Source organism: Siphateles boraxobius, unplaced genomic scaffold (genome assembly GCF_051911475.1).
Source record: "Siphateles boraxobius isolate OS27281-9 unplaced genomic scaffold, OSU_SipBor_1 155, whole genome shotgun sequence".
NCBI lineage: Eukaryota > Metazoa > Chordata > Actinopteri > Cypriniformes > Leuciscidae > Siphateles > Siphateles boraxobius.
Window position 1 is genome coordinate 72770 of NW_027508761.1, and position 19255 is coordinate 92024.

At 37.2% G+C, this 19255-nt stretch overlaps 1 protein-coding gene and 1 long non-coding RNA gene across 3 annotated transcripts in view; one reads left to right on the forward strand and one right to left on the reverse strand.

Annotated features, from left to right (window-relative positions):
* Positions 1 to 19255, reverse strand: part of LOC143738846 (uncharacterized) — a 58953-nt gene that overhangs the window by 17229 nt on the left and 22469 nt on the right. The window contains exons 2-4 of one of the 2 annotated variants that reach the window (XR_013204053.1): positions 14036 to 14078; positions 9895 to 9937; positions 7925 to 7989 (exon numbers count right to left, since the gene is read on the reverse strand). This is a non-coding gene — a long non-coding RNA (uncharacterized LOC143738846). The remainder of the gene's footprint in view (positions 1 to 7924; positions 7990 to 9894; positions 9938 to 14035; positions 14079 to 19255) is intronic. The other variant, XR_013204054.1, reaches the window with a different exon arrangement.
* On the forward strand, positions 4289 to 7225 carry LOC143738845 (cystatin-B-like). The gene is made up of 4 exons (XM_077230915.1): positions 4289 to 4595; positions 5926 to 6211; positions 6473 to 6565; positions 6980 to 7225. Exons 2-4 carry the CDS (start codon positions 6131 to 6133, stop codon positions 7127 to 7129), a joined length of 324 nt encoding a protein of 107 aa, XP_077087030.1. The 5' UTR covers positions 4289 to 4595; positions 5926 to 6130; the 3' UTR covers positions 7130 to 7225.

The following is a 19255-nucleotide window of genomic DNA, read 5'->3' on the forward strand; positions in this document are numbered from 1 at the left end:
CAGCTAAACAGCATGGATTCTTCAACAACTTTCTTTTTTTCATTGGAGAGGAATATTAGAGAAAAGAAAAATATAAATTATCTTAAATTGCCAAATGGAAAAGAAATAATGGAAAAGAAAGAAATAATTTCACAAACTTTACTTTTTTATGAAGATTTATATACAACACAACCTTGTGACCTTGAAGCAACAAATCAGCTTTTAGATGGACTTCCACATCTTACAAAAGAAGATAAAGCTGAATTAGACAAAGCCTTGTCATTTCACGAGCTAACTGAGGCTGTTCAGCAGCAATCCTCAGGGAAATCTCCAGGGTTAGATGGTTTGACTTCTGATTTCTACAAAGCCTTCTGGTCCCTCATCGGACAGGATCTGTATGCTGTATTTTGTGAAAGTTTTGAATCAAAAATCTTACCCCTGAGTTGCAGAAGAGCTGTAATCACTCTTTTACCCAAGAAAGGAGATCTTGGCCTATTAAAGAACTGGTGACCAGTTTCTCTTTTGGGAACTGATTATAAAATATTATCTAAAGCTCTGACAAATCGTCTCAAGGAATTTTTAGCATCCATTATTCACGAAGATCAGTCCTATTGTGTACCAAAGCTGTCTATATTTGACAATCTTTTTCTTGTGCGGGACATGTTGTATTTAACCGAACTGCATAAGTTTGATCTTGGTCTTGTTTGTTTGGACCAGGAGAAGGCCTTCGATAAAGTTGATCATGAATATCTGTTCAAAATACTTGAAGGCTTTGGCTTTGGAAAGCAGTTTACTTCATGGATTAGACTTCTGTATGAAGATGTTTATAGCATGTTGAAAATTAATGGAATTCTGACAAGACCTTTTTCTGTACATAGAGGAGTGAGACAAGGTTGTAGTTTATCTGGCCTCTTGTACACAATTTCCATTGAACCAATGTTGAGGATGTTGAGGGAGAAGCTGCAAGGATTGACGGTTCCATCATCTTGCCTCTCGAATACTCTATCAGTTAAACTAACAGCTTATGCCGACGACATCACAGTGGTCATTAGATCTGAAGACGATGTTAAACATCTAATCTCATGTCTCAACACCTATGAGAGTGCTTCTTCGGCACGTGTCAATTGGGAAAAAACAGACACTTTATTATTAGGTCATTGGTTGAATCAGAATCTACCGCAACTTCCACATCAGTGCCTTTGGAATAAAGAAGGTGTAAAGATACTTGGACTGTTCTTTGGGACTGAACAGTTTATGGAAAATAATTGGGAAGGACTTCTAGAAAAAGTGACAGGCAAGCTCCAGAGATGGAAATGGATTCAAGCCCAGCTTTCTTACAGAGGCAGAGTGTTAGTAGTGAACAATCTAGCCGCCTCAATGCTGTGGCATCGTCTAACAGTGTTGGACCCTCCCAAAGAGCTTTTATTGCAACTTCAAAAAGCCTTTGTTGACTTTTTTTGGGGAGGCCATTATTGGCTCCCTCCAGGAGTTCTGTGTCTTCCAGTTATTGAGGGCGGTCAAGGACTAATTCATCTATCCTCTAGGGTGAAAGCCATGAGGTTACAGACTGCCCAAAAACTGCTTTATTCTTCTGACTCTATACCATGGATCAGTTTTGGTCTTGCCATTCTACGAGAGAAAAACAACATCGGTTTTGATAAACAAATATTTCTGAGCTCAGTAAATGTTGTAAAGGACATGTTTAAGATCAAGTTTTATGGATCTGTGTTTGAAGTTTGGAGTTATTTTAAGTTGGAGCGAAAAGGACATTTCGGCTTTAATGAACCACTTTTCACAATCCCTGGTTTTCCCATACTTTTATGCCTAACATTGATTTTTCCAGCTTTGGTTTAGCTGGTGTAACTAAAGTTGGAGATTTGATTGATTTGACTGATAGAGAGTGGGTTTCAGTACAACATTTAACTACAAAGATTGGAGGTAGATCAGAGAGAATTGTTGGGAATATATTGAAGAATCTGAAAACATCTTTTCCTACGTCTTTGTGGGAATATATAACCAATTTTATGTCTGGTAATAATTATTCAGAAGTTCTTTTTCCTGAAGTGTATATAACACCACAGGTAGACCAACATGAGAATGATAATGACGATAATGTGAACTTGTTGCTCTCTTTTAAAGGTTTACAAAGCCTTCCTTTTTCTGTTGTGAACAAGCAAAATTTATATAATGTTTGTGTAAAGTCTTTCTTTGCTGGACAATTAAGAGAGAGGAGAGATACAAAATGGAGATCTCATCTCTCATTGACAGAGAATAAATCACCTTCATGGCGGTTACTGTATAAAAACCCCCTACAAAAAATGTCTGGTGATTTACAGTGGCGGATTTTACATTGTGCATTACCAATAAAAGTTTTTTTGTTTAAATGTGAATATTCAGATTCTTCTTTCTGTACTTTGTGTAATGAACTTGACACAGTTTTTCATGTTTTCTGTGAATGTTGTAAATTATCTCCACTTTTTAATATTTTGGATAGAATTTTGAGCAGTTTAGGGATAATTTTTTCAAATACAGTGTTTATTTTTGGTTGTAAGTATTCTCGCGATAAGTGGGAAATCTGTACTTTTTCTAATTTTTTGGTTGGTCAAGCAAAATTAGCCATTTGGAAAGCGTATAGAATTGAAATGGAAGGACAAAAAGTTAATATGGTTAATTTATTCAAGGCCTTGGTTGAATCCAGGATAAGATTAGAATATGAATTTAATAAAATGAATTGTAATCTCCTAATGTTTGAGAAGAAATGGTGTGTAAACAAAAGTTTAATTTTTATAGAAGGTGAAGATCTTTTTTTTAAATGGTAATGTTTTGATAAAAAATTATGTTTTTTAGATGTTAAAAAAGTTTTTTAATGATGGAATAAATTGCTTTAAAAAGTCAAAAAGTATCTCTCTCTCTCTCTCTCTCTCTCTCTCTCTCTCTCTCTCTCTCTCTCTCTCTCTCTCTCTCTCTCTCTCTCTCTCTCACACACACTATTTTTAGTGTAACCATTACCATATTTTGTCATTAAACCTTTTCAATAATGTGCTAACTAGTTTTGATTTGGTATTGACTTTGAAGTGCTACTTATTGCAATACAATATTGTCACTCTATATAGCAACGCTCTCCCATATATTAAGCTATTGTAACTGCGCTTATTTCCGTCGTTGGTATAAGTGGCAGTGGGTGGAATAGACAAGAAATATACAGTTTTCTTCCATCTTGCTGACAACGTTTCTTTAGTCATTCGGCAGTCTTGCAGCCTTAACCCCTGCAGGATACCCACCCTTACAGTGGTGAAATAAAAACTGATATAAAATAAACTGTATTTTCTTTTGAAATATCTTTAGATGACAGATTTACGCTTTTGGGGAAATAATGTTTCTGTTGCTCAAACAGTAGAGCAAAGGCAAAGTCATGCAATTCCCAGGGAATTCATGATCTGATCAAATGTGTAGCTTGAATATTAATAATGCGTTAGTATTGTAATATTATTTTTTATTTTTTTTTATTTGTATTTTTTATTTTTAGGAATGACGCATACAGAGACACAAAAGACACTTTGAGAGAATAATTAAAGATGTGTCAGGCCACTTGCATTGATTGAAGACTGCTGGCCACTTCATTTAAAACGTCACTGTTGGTCGTAATACTCTGCATGTACAAACGACATTATGGGCTCGTTTTTCAGAGGAAGACAGTCTAAAAAATTCAAAAACACAATAATTTAGAAAGTATTTAATTTGGACATAATCTTCCTTGAATGTACAGTAACTGACTTTCATATTCAATCCATGAAGAGCAGCTGAATGGAGTCAGATATATTAAAATGAAAAAAAGAAAAGAAAATTCAGAAAGTTACACTTTTATGTATTTCGTAGAAAAAATGCACCCAACAACGTGTGGCAATTTAGATTACAGAAATACACCTTATGGTGAATAGTGTAGAGTTCCTGTTGCTCAAACAGTAAAGGCAAAGTCATGGGTTCAATTCCCAGGAAATTCATGGACTGGAATTTATAAAATGTATAGGCTTCCCTGAATATTAATAATGCAAGTCACTGAGCAAAAGTGTTTATCAAATGCATAAATGTAAATGGTCATTCAAAGGCACTGATTCATACTTACCTGACAAATAGATACATAAACCAACTGTGAACATAAACTGGCCAACTGGAACAACTGGTTATGGTGAAATAAAATAAACTGTAATTTATTTTGAAATATCTTTAGATGACAGATATACGCTTTTGGGGTAATAATGTTTCTGTTGCTCAAACAAAAAAGGCAAAGTCATTGCAATTCCCAGGGAATTCATGATCTGATCAAATGTGTACCTTGAATATTAATAATGCATTAGTATTGTAATATTATTGTTTTTTGTTTGTTTGTTTGTTTTTGTTTTTTTAAGGAATGACGCGTACAGAGACACAAAAGACACTTTGAGAGAATAATTAAAGATGTGTCAAGCCACTTGCATTAATTCGACAGTATCAAATTCCTAATTTATCTTTGTAAACAATCAAGAACTTTTGTTGGCCAGAAACTGATACAACAACATAAAACAGTCTGAAGTGATTAAAAACTCACAAACAACAAGTGGAGATACTGAGACCAGCAGGTAAGTGATGAAGTTCCACACACACACATTTTGTTATATATATATATATATATAATACTGTTTGAGACTATAAGACTGCTAGAGGCCACTTCATTTAAAACGTCACTGTTGGTCGTAATTCTCTGCATGTACAAACGACATATGGGCTTGTTTTTCAGAGGAAGACAGTCTCAAAAATTCAAAAACACAATAATTTAGAAAGTATTTAATTTGGACATAATCTTCCTTGAATGTACAGTAACTGACTTTCATATTCAATCCATGAAAAGCAGCTGAATGGAGTCAGATATATTAAAATGAATGATAATAGAAGCAAAACTTTTTCCCCTCAGATCCTGACTTGCTCTGTGCAAAAGGACAAGAGTGATTCAGCTAAAGATCTTACACAGCTTACATATCACACCTTATTAATTCAGTTTATTCTCATCTCTTCTTCAAATGCAGGAGATTACACCGGTTGTTTATGAGACCGTCACATAATAAAGCTGTTGAATTGAGTCACATATTGTAATTTAAAGTCACATGTAAATTAAAAAGCAACGACTTTTTTACTTTTTAACTATTAGTAAAAAAAAAATTATATCTTGGATTAGTGATAAGTCACCCACTCTAAAAGGTTGGCATACAATTTTTTTTGTATTTTTTTTCCTGTAATTATTTTCCATTTATATTGTGTTGTCATATTTGATTTTTGTATTATTTATTGTTCCCCCTTTACTATGTCTCAGGCAGTGTTTGCTGTGGTGAAATGTGTTGAACTTAAAAATATTATTTAAAAAATAAATATTTTGAGCAATGTTTTTTAGAGGTTTACTCTAAGTATTGTTAGGAAATTATTAATATTTTTCTTTAATCTTTTTTTTTACTTTTTTAAGGATCTGCTTGAAGATTGGGACAAAATGTTCCTAAAAACATAAAGTCCGAAATTGCATTTTTTTTTTTTACCTGTAATCCTGTGATTATGTGAACTGAAAGCTGTTTATGAGACGTCATGCGGCTGTCTTCAGTATTTTCAGTTTTATATATTTTTTTGGAGTTGCATTTGCCGGTTGACATGTACAGTGTCACGGATGATGGATTTCAAACTGTATCTGATGAAACTTCACTGAAGCGCAGCACACACAAAATGCATATGTTGAGAGATATAATAAAGAAAAACATTATGCTTTTGTGGGTCAATTTTAAAGGTATAGTTCAACATACAACATGAGTGCGAATTGTAAATAACAATTCGCACTCATGTTGTTTCAAAGTTGTGTTACTCGGGGCACCAATGTTCGTTCAACTGGTTCCCAATGTTTTTCAGAATATCTTCTTTTCTGTTCCACAGAAGAATGAACAGTTTTTCTGAATATTACACAACACCCCAAAGAGAAACTCCGCCTATTCATTCAGTCTCTTTTATGTGATTACATGGAATTACAATGACGACTGACGTCATGCGATTTTGGCAGCATAAATAGTGGATCAGAATCAATCTGTGAGACAAACTGCCTGATAATACAGTTTATTATCCAGATTTGATCACCAGCACAATGACTGATGCAAAGCAAATTTTGGGAGGATGGAGCACAGAGGAGCCTGTCAATGGAGAGGTGGAGAACATCTGCATTGAGGTAAGAGACAGAAAATCACTCATATAGAAAATGTGTTTTTGTTAAAACAGATTAGTAAAGTTATCTATTCTGATGCTGTAAAATGTGTTAGCGAAAATATTTTTTATTTTTTATTGTACTTGTACTTAAAGTCACAAAACAGTTTTCTGATATCTGACTGATAGACGTACCTCACTAGAGACCAATAAACAAAATATTTTTTAAATAATAATAATATAATAATAATATAGATGAATATAAAAGGTGCATTTGTTTATTCAGGCAGGGAAGCAGGCTGGAGTCCGTTTTGATGTTTGCATTCCTAAAACCTATAGGGTTCAGACAATGTGTGGTGGAACAAACTATCTGGTCAAGGTAAATTAGTATTTTTTTGGTTTTTATGGATTTTGAGCTTGATGTTTTCATCACTTAAATACTTCTGGCACAATTTGTATTTTTCCCATACCAACAAGCAAACTGTGACAGTGTGTCCTAAACGGGTGTGATGTGTCCAGTAATTTTTCAGTCCTCTCTGAAAAGGTTAAGTGAATCAAGTCACTGTATAAAGTTCCTCTGCATTTGTATAAGAGAAAACTTCTCAACTGTGTAGCGTTTCTGGACACTCACATCTAGTCTGCAATGGTCACTGTAGCAGAACTCATAGAAATTTGTTTGCTGTCATGGAGAATGAATGTGTTTAGGTTGATATCAATGTGAACAGAGTTTTACATGGAAGAGATCACTTAAAATTCAAGTGTGAAAATATCTCTCTCTCTCTCTCTCTCTCAGGTGAAGGTCGGAGTAGATAAGTACCTTCATGTGAAGATAAATCGAGCTTTATTCTGCGGCGATAAAGTGACTGAAAACAGTGACCCAGCTGTGACTGGAGTCCAGTACCCTAAAACCAAAAGTGACCCTCTGAAACCCGAACATTTCTAACCGCACGCAGAAAATAGTCTGATATAATAACAGACACACAATGAGCTGCCATACTGTATAGAGGAACTATTGAAAACTGTTTTATTCCTCAATAAACTCAATAACTCAAAAACTCAGTGCCTGTGTCAGTGTGTTTATATGAACAACACCCAATTCACTTCACTTTACTAAAATGGTTTTATGCTGAAACAATAAACATTAAAACATTAACATAAAAAACAGTAAAGAGTGAATTACATTAATTTCATAATTTTAAGACTAAGATCTAAATTAATGTAATTTTAAAACATTTCTTAACATACAGACTGTATTTTTACATTATTATATGAACTGAAATCTTGTTCATCTCAAACTCACTTCATTACAAACCTGTACAGTTTCTCTTCTTCACTCAGTGTTCATGAGAGGAGCATTTTGAAAATTAAATTAATAAAACCCATAAACACTTAAAATATTTCACATGATATTGTATTTTTTATTTCCACTAAAAGAGAAGCGTTTAGCTCTGATCTGCCCTAGGAAGTGCAAATGTATGTCCAGGTATAACCATAAAAATATGACATTTATTTTTATGAGAGAGAGAGAGAGAGAGAGAGAGAGCTGTGGTTAATTTGTGGTTATCATGGTTTAACTACAATATCCATGTTTTATTTTTTATTTGTAGTAAAACCATGGTACATTTTTGTAAGGGGAGAGAGACAGGGCCAGCGTGTGTGCATTACCACAACCTTTATCTGAGAAGTTCACTAAATTCCCACTGTCTGGGAGTCACCATAGTATACAACTCATAGCTACCAGCATGCATTGCGGCATGAAGCATGTCACCATTGTTGAGATCCATATGCTGATTCTTGATGTCCCTGTATAAAAAAAAAATAAAAAATCCTATAACGTATTTAAAAATCTAAATGTAGAGTGATCTGTGCCAAAAAAATGATATTGGTGAAAGTCGATTAATATCAAATAAGTTTTGATCAATCAAAAGACTTAGCATCTATTTTTCTTTACAATGTTTAAAACTTTATCATTTGATCGCCTTTGTTTATGGTTTTCTTTGCAGCAATTTAAATGCTTTGGCAAACACCATTACAAAAACCACAAACTGACATAAAAAGTCTGAGTCAAACTGTCCAACTACATGAAACACCGATCTCCATAATGGTGAACAAATATTTTCAATAAACCGTTAACATCTAAACTTCTGTTAATTTTCAAAAAGAACTAGACAAATGACAGAAATAAAGTCAGCCTGGTTAGTAATAAGAGATAGTTGTGTCTTTCAGTTAATTTCATCTTAGGCTGAAGTCAGTTGTAGTTCTTGTGTTTCTCTTTCCTTCAGTGATTCTGCTTGTTATCAGCTTATTATCAGCAATAAAAAATAAAGAGTTCTAAATTCATCTTTAACGTCTGTCTGTTATTCAGATATTTTTGTTTAAATGTTACTCATTTTCAACCCATTCTCACTCCAGAGCCGTCAACAACTGAAGCATGGTCAAGCGCCCGAGGTGTCACATGTCGGGCCAGTGCGAGCCAGGGCTTTAAACCGGCCGAAACGGGCCGTGCCGGGCTAATAGCCTCGGGCCAGTGCGAGCCAGGGCTTTAAACGGGCCGTGCCGGGCTAATAGCCTCGGGCCAGTGCGAGCCAGGGCTTTAAACGGGCCGTGCCGGGCTAATAGCCCCGGGCCAGTGCGAGCCAGGGCTTTAAATGGGCCGTGCCGGGCTAATAGCCTCGGGCCAGTGCGGGCCAGGGCTTTAAACGGGCCTTAAACGGGCCGTGCCAGGCTAATAGCTTTGGGCCAGTGCGGGCCAGTGCGAGCCAGGGCTTTAAACGGGCCGTGCCGGGCTAATAGCCTCGGGCCAGTGCGAGCCAGGGCTTTAAACGGGCCGTGCCGGGCTAATAACCTCGGGCCAGTGCGAGCCAGGGCTTTAAACGGCCCGTGCCGGGCTAACAGCCTCGGGCCAGTGCGAGCCAGGGCTTTAAACGGGCCGTGCTGGGCTAATAGCCCCAGGCCAGTGCGAGCCAGGGCTTTAAATGGGCCCTGCCGGGCTAATAGCCTCGGGCCAGTGCGGGCCAGTGCGAGCCAGGGCTTTAAACGGGCCGTGCCGGGCTAATAGCCTCGGGCCAGTGCGAGCCAGGGCTTTAAACGGGCCGTGCCGGGCTAATAACCTCGGGCCAGTGCGGGCCAGTGCGAGCCAGGGCTTTAAACGGGCCGTGCCGGGCTAATAGCCTCGGGCCAGTGCGAGCCAGGGCTTTAAACGGGCCGTGCCGGGCTAATAACCTCGGGCCAGTGCGGGCCAGTGTGAGCCAGGACTTTAAACGGGCCTTAAACGGGCCGTGCCAGGCTAATAGCTTCGGGCCAGTGCGGGCCAGTGAGAGCCAGGGCTTTAAACGGGCCGTGCCGGGCTAATAGCCTTGGGCCAGTGCAAGCCAGGGCTTTAAACGGGCCGTGCCGGGCTAATAGCCTCGGGCCAGTGCGAGCCAGGGCTTTAAACGAGCTGTGCCGGGCTAATAGCCCCGGGCCATTAGCACCTGGCCTGCGTTTCCACTGTCGGGCCAGAAGCTCCACAGCGCTTCACTAAAACACGCCTCTCTGGAACAACGTCACACTAACCCATCATTTCACCAATGGAAGTTTTATCAGAAAACTACTCAGAAAGAAATCACTGGAAACGCGTGCATTGCAAAACAAACATGATAAAAGCGACCGTTTGCTGGCATTTTTGTTGTTTATGTGATGTATGGTAATTGTATTATCATTCCTTACCTGAGGATGGCGCTAGCAGTCTAAAGATGTGTTGAGTTGTAACCTGTAAAAGAACAGAATAACACCGTTCAGTAAAAACCAACAAGTCACATGAAACCAGTGTCTCCGTGATTATTCAAACTTGCATCCACTAAACATTACATGGTGTCAGAAGAAAACTATGGATCAGTTGAAACCTCCTAACAGTTTGGATTTCGAAGGAAATCTGGCGGAAAACTGGCGAACGTGGATTCAAAAGTTTGATCTGTATCTCATTGCAACTGGCATTGCAGAAAAGAGTGACAAGGTAAAATGTGCGACATTTCTTCACGTGGCGGGAGATGATGCCATAAAGGTATTTAATTCCATGGACTTTGATGATGATGTGGATGATTTTGAAGTGCTCAAAGAGAAGTTTAGAGAATATTGTGAGCCTACACAGTGAGAGCTAGGCTTCTCAGGGAAACAGATTTGAACCTAGCAAAGGCTGTGGATATCTGTCGTGCAAACGAAATAACACAAGGCCATCTGAAAGTGCTGCATGAAGAAGCAGAAGTGGCTGTGAACAAAATCACAAAAACAAAGTCAACTGTCAGACAGGCGAATTTCAAGCACACAGAGAAAGAGAAGGAAGAATGCACGAGATGTGGTTATGTACACGAGCCAAGGAAGTGTCCGGCATATGGCAAAATTTGTAACGAGTGCTCACGGATGAACCATTTTAGCCGCATGTGCAAAACACCACAACAAAAAGGCAAACCTAGAAGATTTGAGAAAAAAGTCCATGAGATAGAACAACAAGAAGATGCTGAATTGTTTATAGGTACTATCGAAATTGAACGAAGTGAGCAAACAGCTAGCAAATGGCTGACACAAATGAATACAGTCTCTACCTTGGAAAGGGAAAACCAGAAATGGACTCAAGAATTCAGAATAAACAACTGCATACTTACCTTTAAGCTAGATACAGGAGCAGAGTGCAACGTGTTGTCATTTAAAGATTTTGAGAAAACCTCTAACAAGACAACAACGCTAAAGAAGTCAAACTGCACGTTAGTTACATATTCTGGCCACACGATGGAGACAAAGGGTAAAGTAAGGCTTAAATGTGGTTACAAAGTCACTGAGTTTGATCTAGACTTCCAAGTTGTAGATGAAGATTCACCAGCAATTCTGGGAAGAGAAGCATGCTCAAAACTTGGACTGATTAAAAGAGTGTACAAAGTAGAGAACAAAGAACAAACTTGCATTCTGAGTGAATATCAAGATGTGTTTACTGGTTTAGGATGTGTACCAGGACTGCATCACATACAGCTCAATCCAGATGTTGCTCCAGTCATTCACGCACCACGAAAAGTACCCATAGCGTTAAAGGACAGGGTCAAAATGGAACTGAAACGAATGGAAGATCTTGGAGTCATAGTAAAGCAAACCGAGCCCACTGATTGGGTTAATAGTATGGTTACAGTCGTGAAGCCAGAGAAACTCAGGATCTGCATCGATCCACAAGATCTTAACAAAGCCATCAAGAGAGAACACGATCCATTGCGTACAATTGAAGAAATAGTAGCTGAGATGCCAAATGCTAAAGTCTTCTCAGTGCTTGATGCCAATCATGGATTCTGGCAAGTACCCCTGGATGATGAGAGCTCCAAACTATGTACGTTCAACACTCCTTTTGGAAGATACCGTTTTTTGAGACTTCCATTTGGCATAGTGTCAGCTCCAGAAGTGTTTCAAAAATGCATTGCACAAAGACTAGAAGGTTTAGAAGGAGTCGTGAGCATAGTGGATGATATTCTGGTGTGGGGTGAAGACATGGAACAACACGATAAGAGACTAAGACAACTGTTAGACAGAATCAGAAACATCAACCTAAAGTTGAACAAAAACAAGTGCAAGATCAGGATGACCGAAGTCTGCTATGTAGGACACATTCTGACTGCAGAAGGGTTAAGGCCTGACAAAGAGAAAGTCAGAGCGATACAGAACATGCCAGAGCCAGAGGACAAAGCTGCACTAATGAGGTTCTTAGGCCTGCTTCAGTATCTGTCCAAGTTCGTTCCAAACATGTCAGACATCAATGCTCCATTGAGGAAACTGCTAGAGGGAGATGTAGCATGGCATTGGGAGTCAGAACAACAGAAGAGCTTTGAAAGACTGAAGTCACTTGTGAGCAACGCCCCAGTGTTAAAGTACTTTGATGTCAACAAAGAGATAATGCTGTCAGTGGACGCAAGCGCTGAAGGTCTGGGAGCAGTGTTGCTGCAAGGAGGACATCCAGTGGCATTCGGCTCAAGGTCTCTCACTGAGTGTCAGAAAAGATATGCCCAAATAGAAAAAGAGCTCTTGGCGATTGTCTATGGCTGCGAGAAGTTCCATCAGTATGTGTATGGTAAGACAGTACAAGTGGAGACGGATCATAAGCCCTTGGAGACGGTGTTCAAAAAGTCTCTCCAAAAAGCTCCTCCGAGACTGCAGAGAATGCTGATGAGATTGCAGCTATATGATTTGCGTGTTAGTTACAAGCCTGGAAAGGAGTTGTACATCGCAGACACTCTGAGTCGTGCCTACCTAAAAGAACAAACGGAACCACTTCTGGAAGATGAGTTACAAGTTCATACTTTGTCAGTTTGTCTGCCAATCTCAAAGGAAAAGCAGAATACATTCAGAACAGCAACAGCAGAAGATGAAGAGTTGCAAAAAGTCGTGGAAGTAGTTCAGTCAGGATGGCCTGCAGACATAAGACAAGTTCCCAAAGACATAAGAAAGTATTGGACTTACAGAGAAGAACTTACCTGTTCCGATGGGTTACTCTTCAAGAACTGGAGAATAGTAGTTCCACAAAGCTTGAGAACTGACATGCTAAAAAGAGTTCATGAATCACATCTGGGTATTGTCAAATGCAAAGAGAGGGCAAGAGATGTGATGTTTTGGCCCAGCATGGCAAAACAAATTGAGGATGTTGTGTTGAAGTGTGCTATCTGTAATACTTTCAGACGGAGTAACACCAAAGAGCCACTCATCTGCCATGACATTCCAGACAGAGCATGGGCAAAAGTAGGAGTAGACTTGTTCCACTTCGACAGAGGTGAATATTTGATGTGTGTGGATTACTTTTCGAAGTTTCCGGAGATTGCTAAACTCACACAGACAACAAGCAAACATGTGGTGACAACCCTTAAATCCATCTTTGCGAGACATGGGATCCCGGATGAAGTGGTGTCGGATAATGGTCCACAATTCTCGAGTGCAGAATTCAAAGCATTTGCAGAAAACTGGGAGTTTGGACATACCACCTCAAGTCCTGGATTTCCACAGGCAAATGGACAAAGTGAAAGAGCAATCCAGACAGTCAAGAACCTGTTGAAGAAAGCACAGGAGAGCCAAAGAGATCCTTATACTGCACTATTGGAGTACAGAAATGCTCCTATGAATGGTGTGAAACTATCTCCTGCACAGATGCTTATGGGTCGAAGACTGAAAACAAAATTGCCTACATCAACACAGCTGTTGAGACCACAACTGTAGAGAAATGTACATAAAGACATCAAGGACAGACAGCTTAAACAAAAAAGTTACTTTGACTGTGGAGCAAAACAGTTACCACCTATAGCAGATGGAGAGAAAGTGAGAGTAAAAGTCAAAAACAACTGGCAACCAGCAATTGTGTTGAGGAGTCATGAAAATCCGAGATCATATGTGATTCAAAGGCCTGATGGAAACACCTTCAGAAGAAATCGACGACACCTGCTGAAAACCAGAGAAATGACTTTTCCACAACCAAGCTCTATAGAGTTGGAGGAATGTTCTTCAGCAAACGGAGAGCTGGCAGAGAGTAGCACTCCAGTGCAATCACCTGCACTTTCACCAGTGAAAAGACCTGTAACACCAATTGTGGACAAGGAAGAACAGGTCAAAAGGTCAAGATGGGGTAGACTGATTAGACCACCAAAACTCTATTCTCCATGAAAGCATTAAAGAGGAGTTAAAGAGTAAAGAAATGTTTATAGTTAATGGGTTATGGGAACAACACTGATTAAAGTTATAGAGTGTAATTGAGAAAATAATAATAATACTAGATGTGTTAACTATTTAGTAAGGGAATTTATTTCTTAAGAGGGGAGATGTGATGTATGGTAATTGTATTATCATTCCTTACCTGAGGATGGCGCTAGCAGTCTAAAGATGTGTTGAGTTGTAACCTGTAAAAGAACAGAATAACACGGTTCAGTAAAAACCAACAAGTCGCATGAAACCAGTGTCTCCGTGATTATTCAAACTTGCATCCACTAAACATTACAGTTTAGGCCTACTTGAATATTTAAAACCCAAGCATCGATCTTTTACCACAGGTTTACAATAAAAAGTGATACATTGATCATGAATTGATGTATGTCGAAATTGCACATTAGTCACACAGAAATAAATTACCGTTAGTTTTCACGAAAGAAAGAGGACACACTTACTTCTTCGGTCACGTCTGTTTCTGTTTATTTGGTAGTTATGCTACAGGACATATTTACATCACATTTAGAAATAATGATAATTTCTACAAATATATGCCACCAAAAATACGACCTGAGGAGCTTTAGCACTCTCTCGACTCCCAGTAGGCTATTTTCAGTCAGAGAAGCTCCCGAAAAGAAAGTTGCTTTATTTTATGATAGCCTAGTCCGGTATAAAGAGACGAGACGTAGGCTACTGACAGATAAAATAAAAACATGATTGTGATAGCCTTTATGATTGGTCTGATTTCTTCAAGCGTTCACCATGTTTTTTTACTATGCGTAGGCCTATCTTCAAGCGTCTATGGTAATGGTTAGCGCGCATGGTCTTTTGCATCGCGTATAAATATTTCTATCCACATCGAATGAAAAACAGAAGGCATTCAAACATGAAAGTGAGTTAAATTATTTTAAAAGTATTTAATGCTGACAGAATCATCTGGCGCTGTCGTCTCCAGACTCAGGTAAACCTCGCCTCTGTTCATAACCACTCCTCTAGCCCGAGGCTCAAGTTTTTTTTTTTTTTTATTGCTTAAAGAAACATACAAAATACCAAACAAACCTCAAGATACAAATCTTAACCGATTACAAAGAAGTCTAAATAGCAGCACAAAATATAAATAAACACCATAAATCTGAACAAGAAAAAAAAAAAAAAAAAAAAGAACTTAACAAATAAAATATTACACAAGGGGGTAATCATCAAAAAATACCTTCAAAAGATTATACAATTTAAGGGCTTTTTTGTTATGCACAAGTCTTAAAGATTTAAAGAAGATCATTAAATCTTTATGGAAAAGTAAGAAAATGGGAGGGCATTTGTGTAACTGGCCAACAGCACAATATTGTTCACCAAAAACTCATGATCGTAATTCAAAGAAAAAAACAAATATTTTAGGGATGCACCGATATGAACATTTTGGCCGATACCGATAACCGATAATTCTTTACATTTGAAAGCCGATAACCGATATATTGGCCGATAAATCTAAATAAAAAAAATTATATACTTTGATAGCCTGTATAACAAAATGCTCACCATTAAAAGCCTTGTCTCAAACACTTTTAACATAAATCAAACATATACAATACAGTATAGCCTAGTTTGAACCAGTGTAAGATTCCTTAAATTTTAAAATTAATTTTACACTCATATGGACAACTTTCTTTATTAAAAAATGGTAACACTTTATAATAAGGTTTAATTTTGTTAGCATTAGTTAGCATGAACCAACAATTTTATAAAACATTTTTAAGAAAGTTGTATCTGTTAACATTAGTCAATGCACTGTGAACTAACATGAACACACATATTTTATTAACTAACAATAACACAGGCTATTGCTCTCTGTTAGTTAATGCATTAACAAATTAGACCTTATTGTAAAGTGTTATCAAAAAATCTATTGCCTAACAAAAAATTAAATACATAAATAATGCAAACAAGTCATTGGATAACATTGGGCTGCATATAAAGAAACAAAATGCATGTGGCATTGATCAATAAAATGGAATCGCCTCCGCACGGACAATAAGAAAAATATATTTTAATCAAACCATATCGTTGATGAAAATAATACGAGAACAAAATAATGTTAGTTATTAATTATACGAGAACAAAATAATGTTAGTTATTAATTATAACGCAATGTTTTTGAAAAAAATAAACATTTTTAATATTACATTGATAGTAAACATCTTTAATAGCTTAGTTACTGTTTCAAATGACATTGCTGTGTGAGCTGCGCGCTGAAGCTGAAGAGAACGAACGTTAAAACCGAATCGCTTTGCTAGAAGGTTAATCAACTCGACGGTTGCTGAAGAATGCAAACCCAAAGAATTTACAAATGTATTACAATAGTGAATACAATTATAATTGTATGACAGTCCCAATCATAGCTTTTAATGTTTTGCATTGTTGTTTAATCTGAAGCTGAAGAGAACGAGCACCGGGAAACTGAAGAACTTTTCTAGCAGGTTGTTTAAATCCACGAAACGCATCATATGTGAGATTAATCAGATATTTATATTACATCAACTTTATATTACGACTTATCTGCGCAAAATGACGTGAATGCACAATCGAACTTGTGCTGGTCATAATGTGTAATATCCCTGTTCTGGACGCGCTATTCCCACAACAACGCGCTGAAACGGCAACTAAACAGAGAATTCACAACGTTTTATTACAATAGTGTTCTCATTATAATGGCATCTATGACAGTCCCAATTATAGTTATAAATGTGTATTGCTGTTTGAGCTGCGCGCACGCTAAAGATAAAGATGATCACCGGTACAATGAAGCGCTACTGCATCGTTCATTAACAAAACCAAACGCATCCTATATTAGATTAATCAGATATATATACACAAATTAAACATATTATAACTTACAATGGCACAGAATGCTGCGAATGCTCAAGAGAACTTGACTGTGCTTGTCATGAAGGCTTAACTCCATAGACGCGCTCTTTCCGCCGCAACGCGCTCGACGCGCTGAAACACGTGGGCGAACAAGAATTCACAACATTCTTTTGCAGGTTTGTTTTTATTATAATGTTATGAAGCCTATGTGACAGATTTGTGCTGCACATGTTGCACTGAACTGTATCTTCCTTTTCGAAGTGAATCCAATCATTCAGAACCATCATGGCGAACAGCGCGCGTCTCTCAACTGAAGTAAATAATCTATTATCTATCGGCTTTGATATATCGGCCCAATTTTCTTATCGGACCGATAACGATAACATCAAAAAAGACCATTTATCGGCCGATATCGATATGTGGTCGATATATCGTGCATCCCTAAAATATTTTATAGTTTTAAAATTAAAATTAAAGTCAGGTATTTCATATTTCAATCTTAACCAACCATAAAGGTCATCCCAGAATTTCTTTGAGAATTTGCATAAATAAAATAAATGTTCCAACGACTCTATATCTGCTTCACAAAAGGTGCACTCATTACAATCCATATTAAATCTGTGTCTGAGGAAATCATTACAAGGATAAATATCATTAATAATTTTAAACTGAACCTCTTTTACCTTTGGAAAAAGTGAGAAATCTTGTTCTAATTTGACCCACTTTGTCTTTCGGGAAATCAAATATAAGAGGTCTCTTTTTAACTTTACAAGGGAAAGTCTCTATATTTACCAATGTTCTTAAAACTTTAATCTTACAGCCCTCCTCTGTAAAATTAAGACCAGAAATTATTAAACTTTTCAATCTCGAAATCACAGGTGAATAACACAATGCACCTTTAACCATCTGAACCAAACCACCAGGAACAGCTTTTAACAAAGTCACATATAATTTCTGAGTGCAAATAAAATTATATCTTTCACAAAAATTGTCATAACTAAGGAAATTTCCTTCCCCATCCATAATGTGTACAATGGACCAGACACCTTTATCCATCCAGTCTTGAAAGAACACAGATTTCCTATTAATAAGGGTACATTTATTATTCCACAAAGAACAACTATGTGGGGAAAAATTGTGTTTGTATATCAGTTTCCAATACAATAATACCTGACTATGAAAAGATGACAGTTCACACTTTAGTTTTGATGGCTCAAAATCACACCTCAAAAGAAAATCAATGCCCCCCAAAACATCAAAGATTTTTGAAGAAAAACTAGACCAAACAGAACGTTTATTCCTAAGGAAAGCTTGAAGCATCTCAATTTAAGAGTGCCATTCATAACATCGAAATCAATAATATTCAAACCTCCCTCACTGACTTCACTACATCTGATTTTCTTATGTAATGGTGTTTGTTTTTCCAAAGAAATTTATACTGAATTTAATTAGAGCTGATCATACCATTGATCAGCTCTACCAAACTTGGATGTCTTTTTTCCAGTAATAAACAAACATTAAGTTGTTTTGATTGATACTGTGAAGCAGCTTTGATACAATCTGTATTGTGAAAAGCGCTATATAAATATATTTGACTTGACTTGACTTGATTAATATCCTTTATCCACCTGTCAGAGATAGCTAAAGAATATGCAGGATAAATCAGCCTAGAAAGTATCTCAGTTTTCTGTAATAAAATTCTGCCAAAAATGGAAATATCCCTTTGTAACCACACATCTAACATATTTTGACTTTTTGTTATATTGTCAGCCAAATTAAAATTTTCTTTAGTTTTAGTGTCTTTAGTAATAACAATACCTAAATATTTTACCTCATTTTTTAATGGAATATTAAATAATTGAGATTCAGTCCGATTATGCACTGCCATCAACTCACACTTTTTTAAATTTAATTTCAAACCAGAAGCTTTGGAAAAATGTGACACCAAATGAATGGCTGGGATCTGCTCTGCATCCCTAAGAAACAGAGTAGTATCGTCTGCTAGTTGACTTATTAATAGCTGACTCCCCAAAACATTCAACGGCTTAACCTCTTTACTATTTTTCACATAAATTGCCAAAAGTTCAGCTATTAAAATAAACAAATACGGACTTGTCGGATCTCCTTGTCTAATTCCTCTGTTTATGTTAAAACACTTAGAAGTCCCACCTGGAAGTGATACTGAACTATTAATATCATTATACAACATCTCTATCAATTTAACAAATTTAGAACCAAATCCAAAAGATGTAAGTGCATGTAAAATAAACGTATGTTCTACAGTAGGCTATCGAATAGCTAGAAATCAAGAAACAAAATAAACCCATCATCCTTAATCAAATGTGCATAATCATTAATTCCAAAACAAGTCTAATATTGTTGTGTATTAACCTTCCTTTAAACGCACAGTATGTAACTTTTGGCCACCAGGGGTCACTCAATCAAAATGATAACAAAAGACGTACTTTGATGACGTCGGGAAAGTGCGTGGGCTCATGGGAGTTGTTGT

Excerpts from the sequence above, each read along its gene's own strand:
- LOC143738845 (XM_077230915.1), top strand. The coding sequence starts at position 6,131 with ATGACTGATGCAAAGCAAATTTTGGGAGGATGGAGCACAGAGGAGCCT. Across the intron at positions 6,212-6,472 it reads TGGAGAACATCTGCATTGAG|GCAGGGAAGCAGGCTGGAGT; the intron begins GTAAGAGACAGA and ends TTGTTTATTCAG. Across the intron at positions 6,566-6,979 it reads GAACAAACTATCTGGTCAAG|GTGAAGGTCGGAGTAGATAA; the intron begins GTAAATTAGTAT and ends TCTCTCTCTCAG.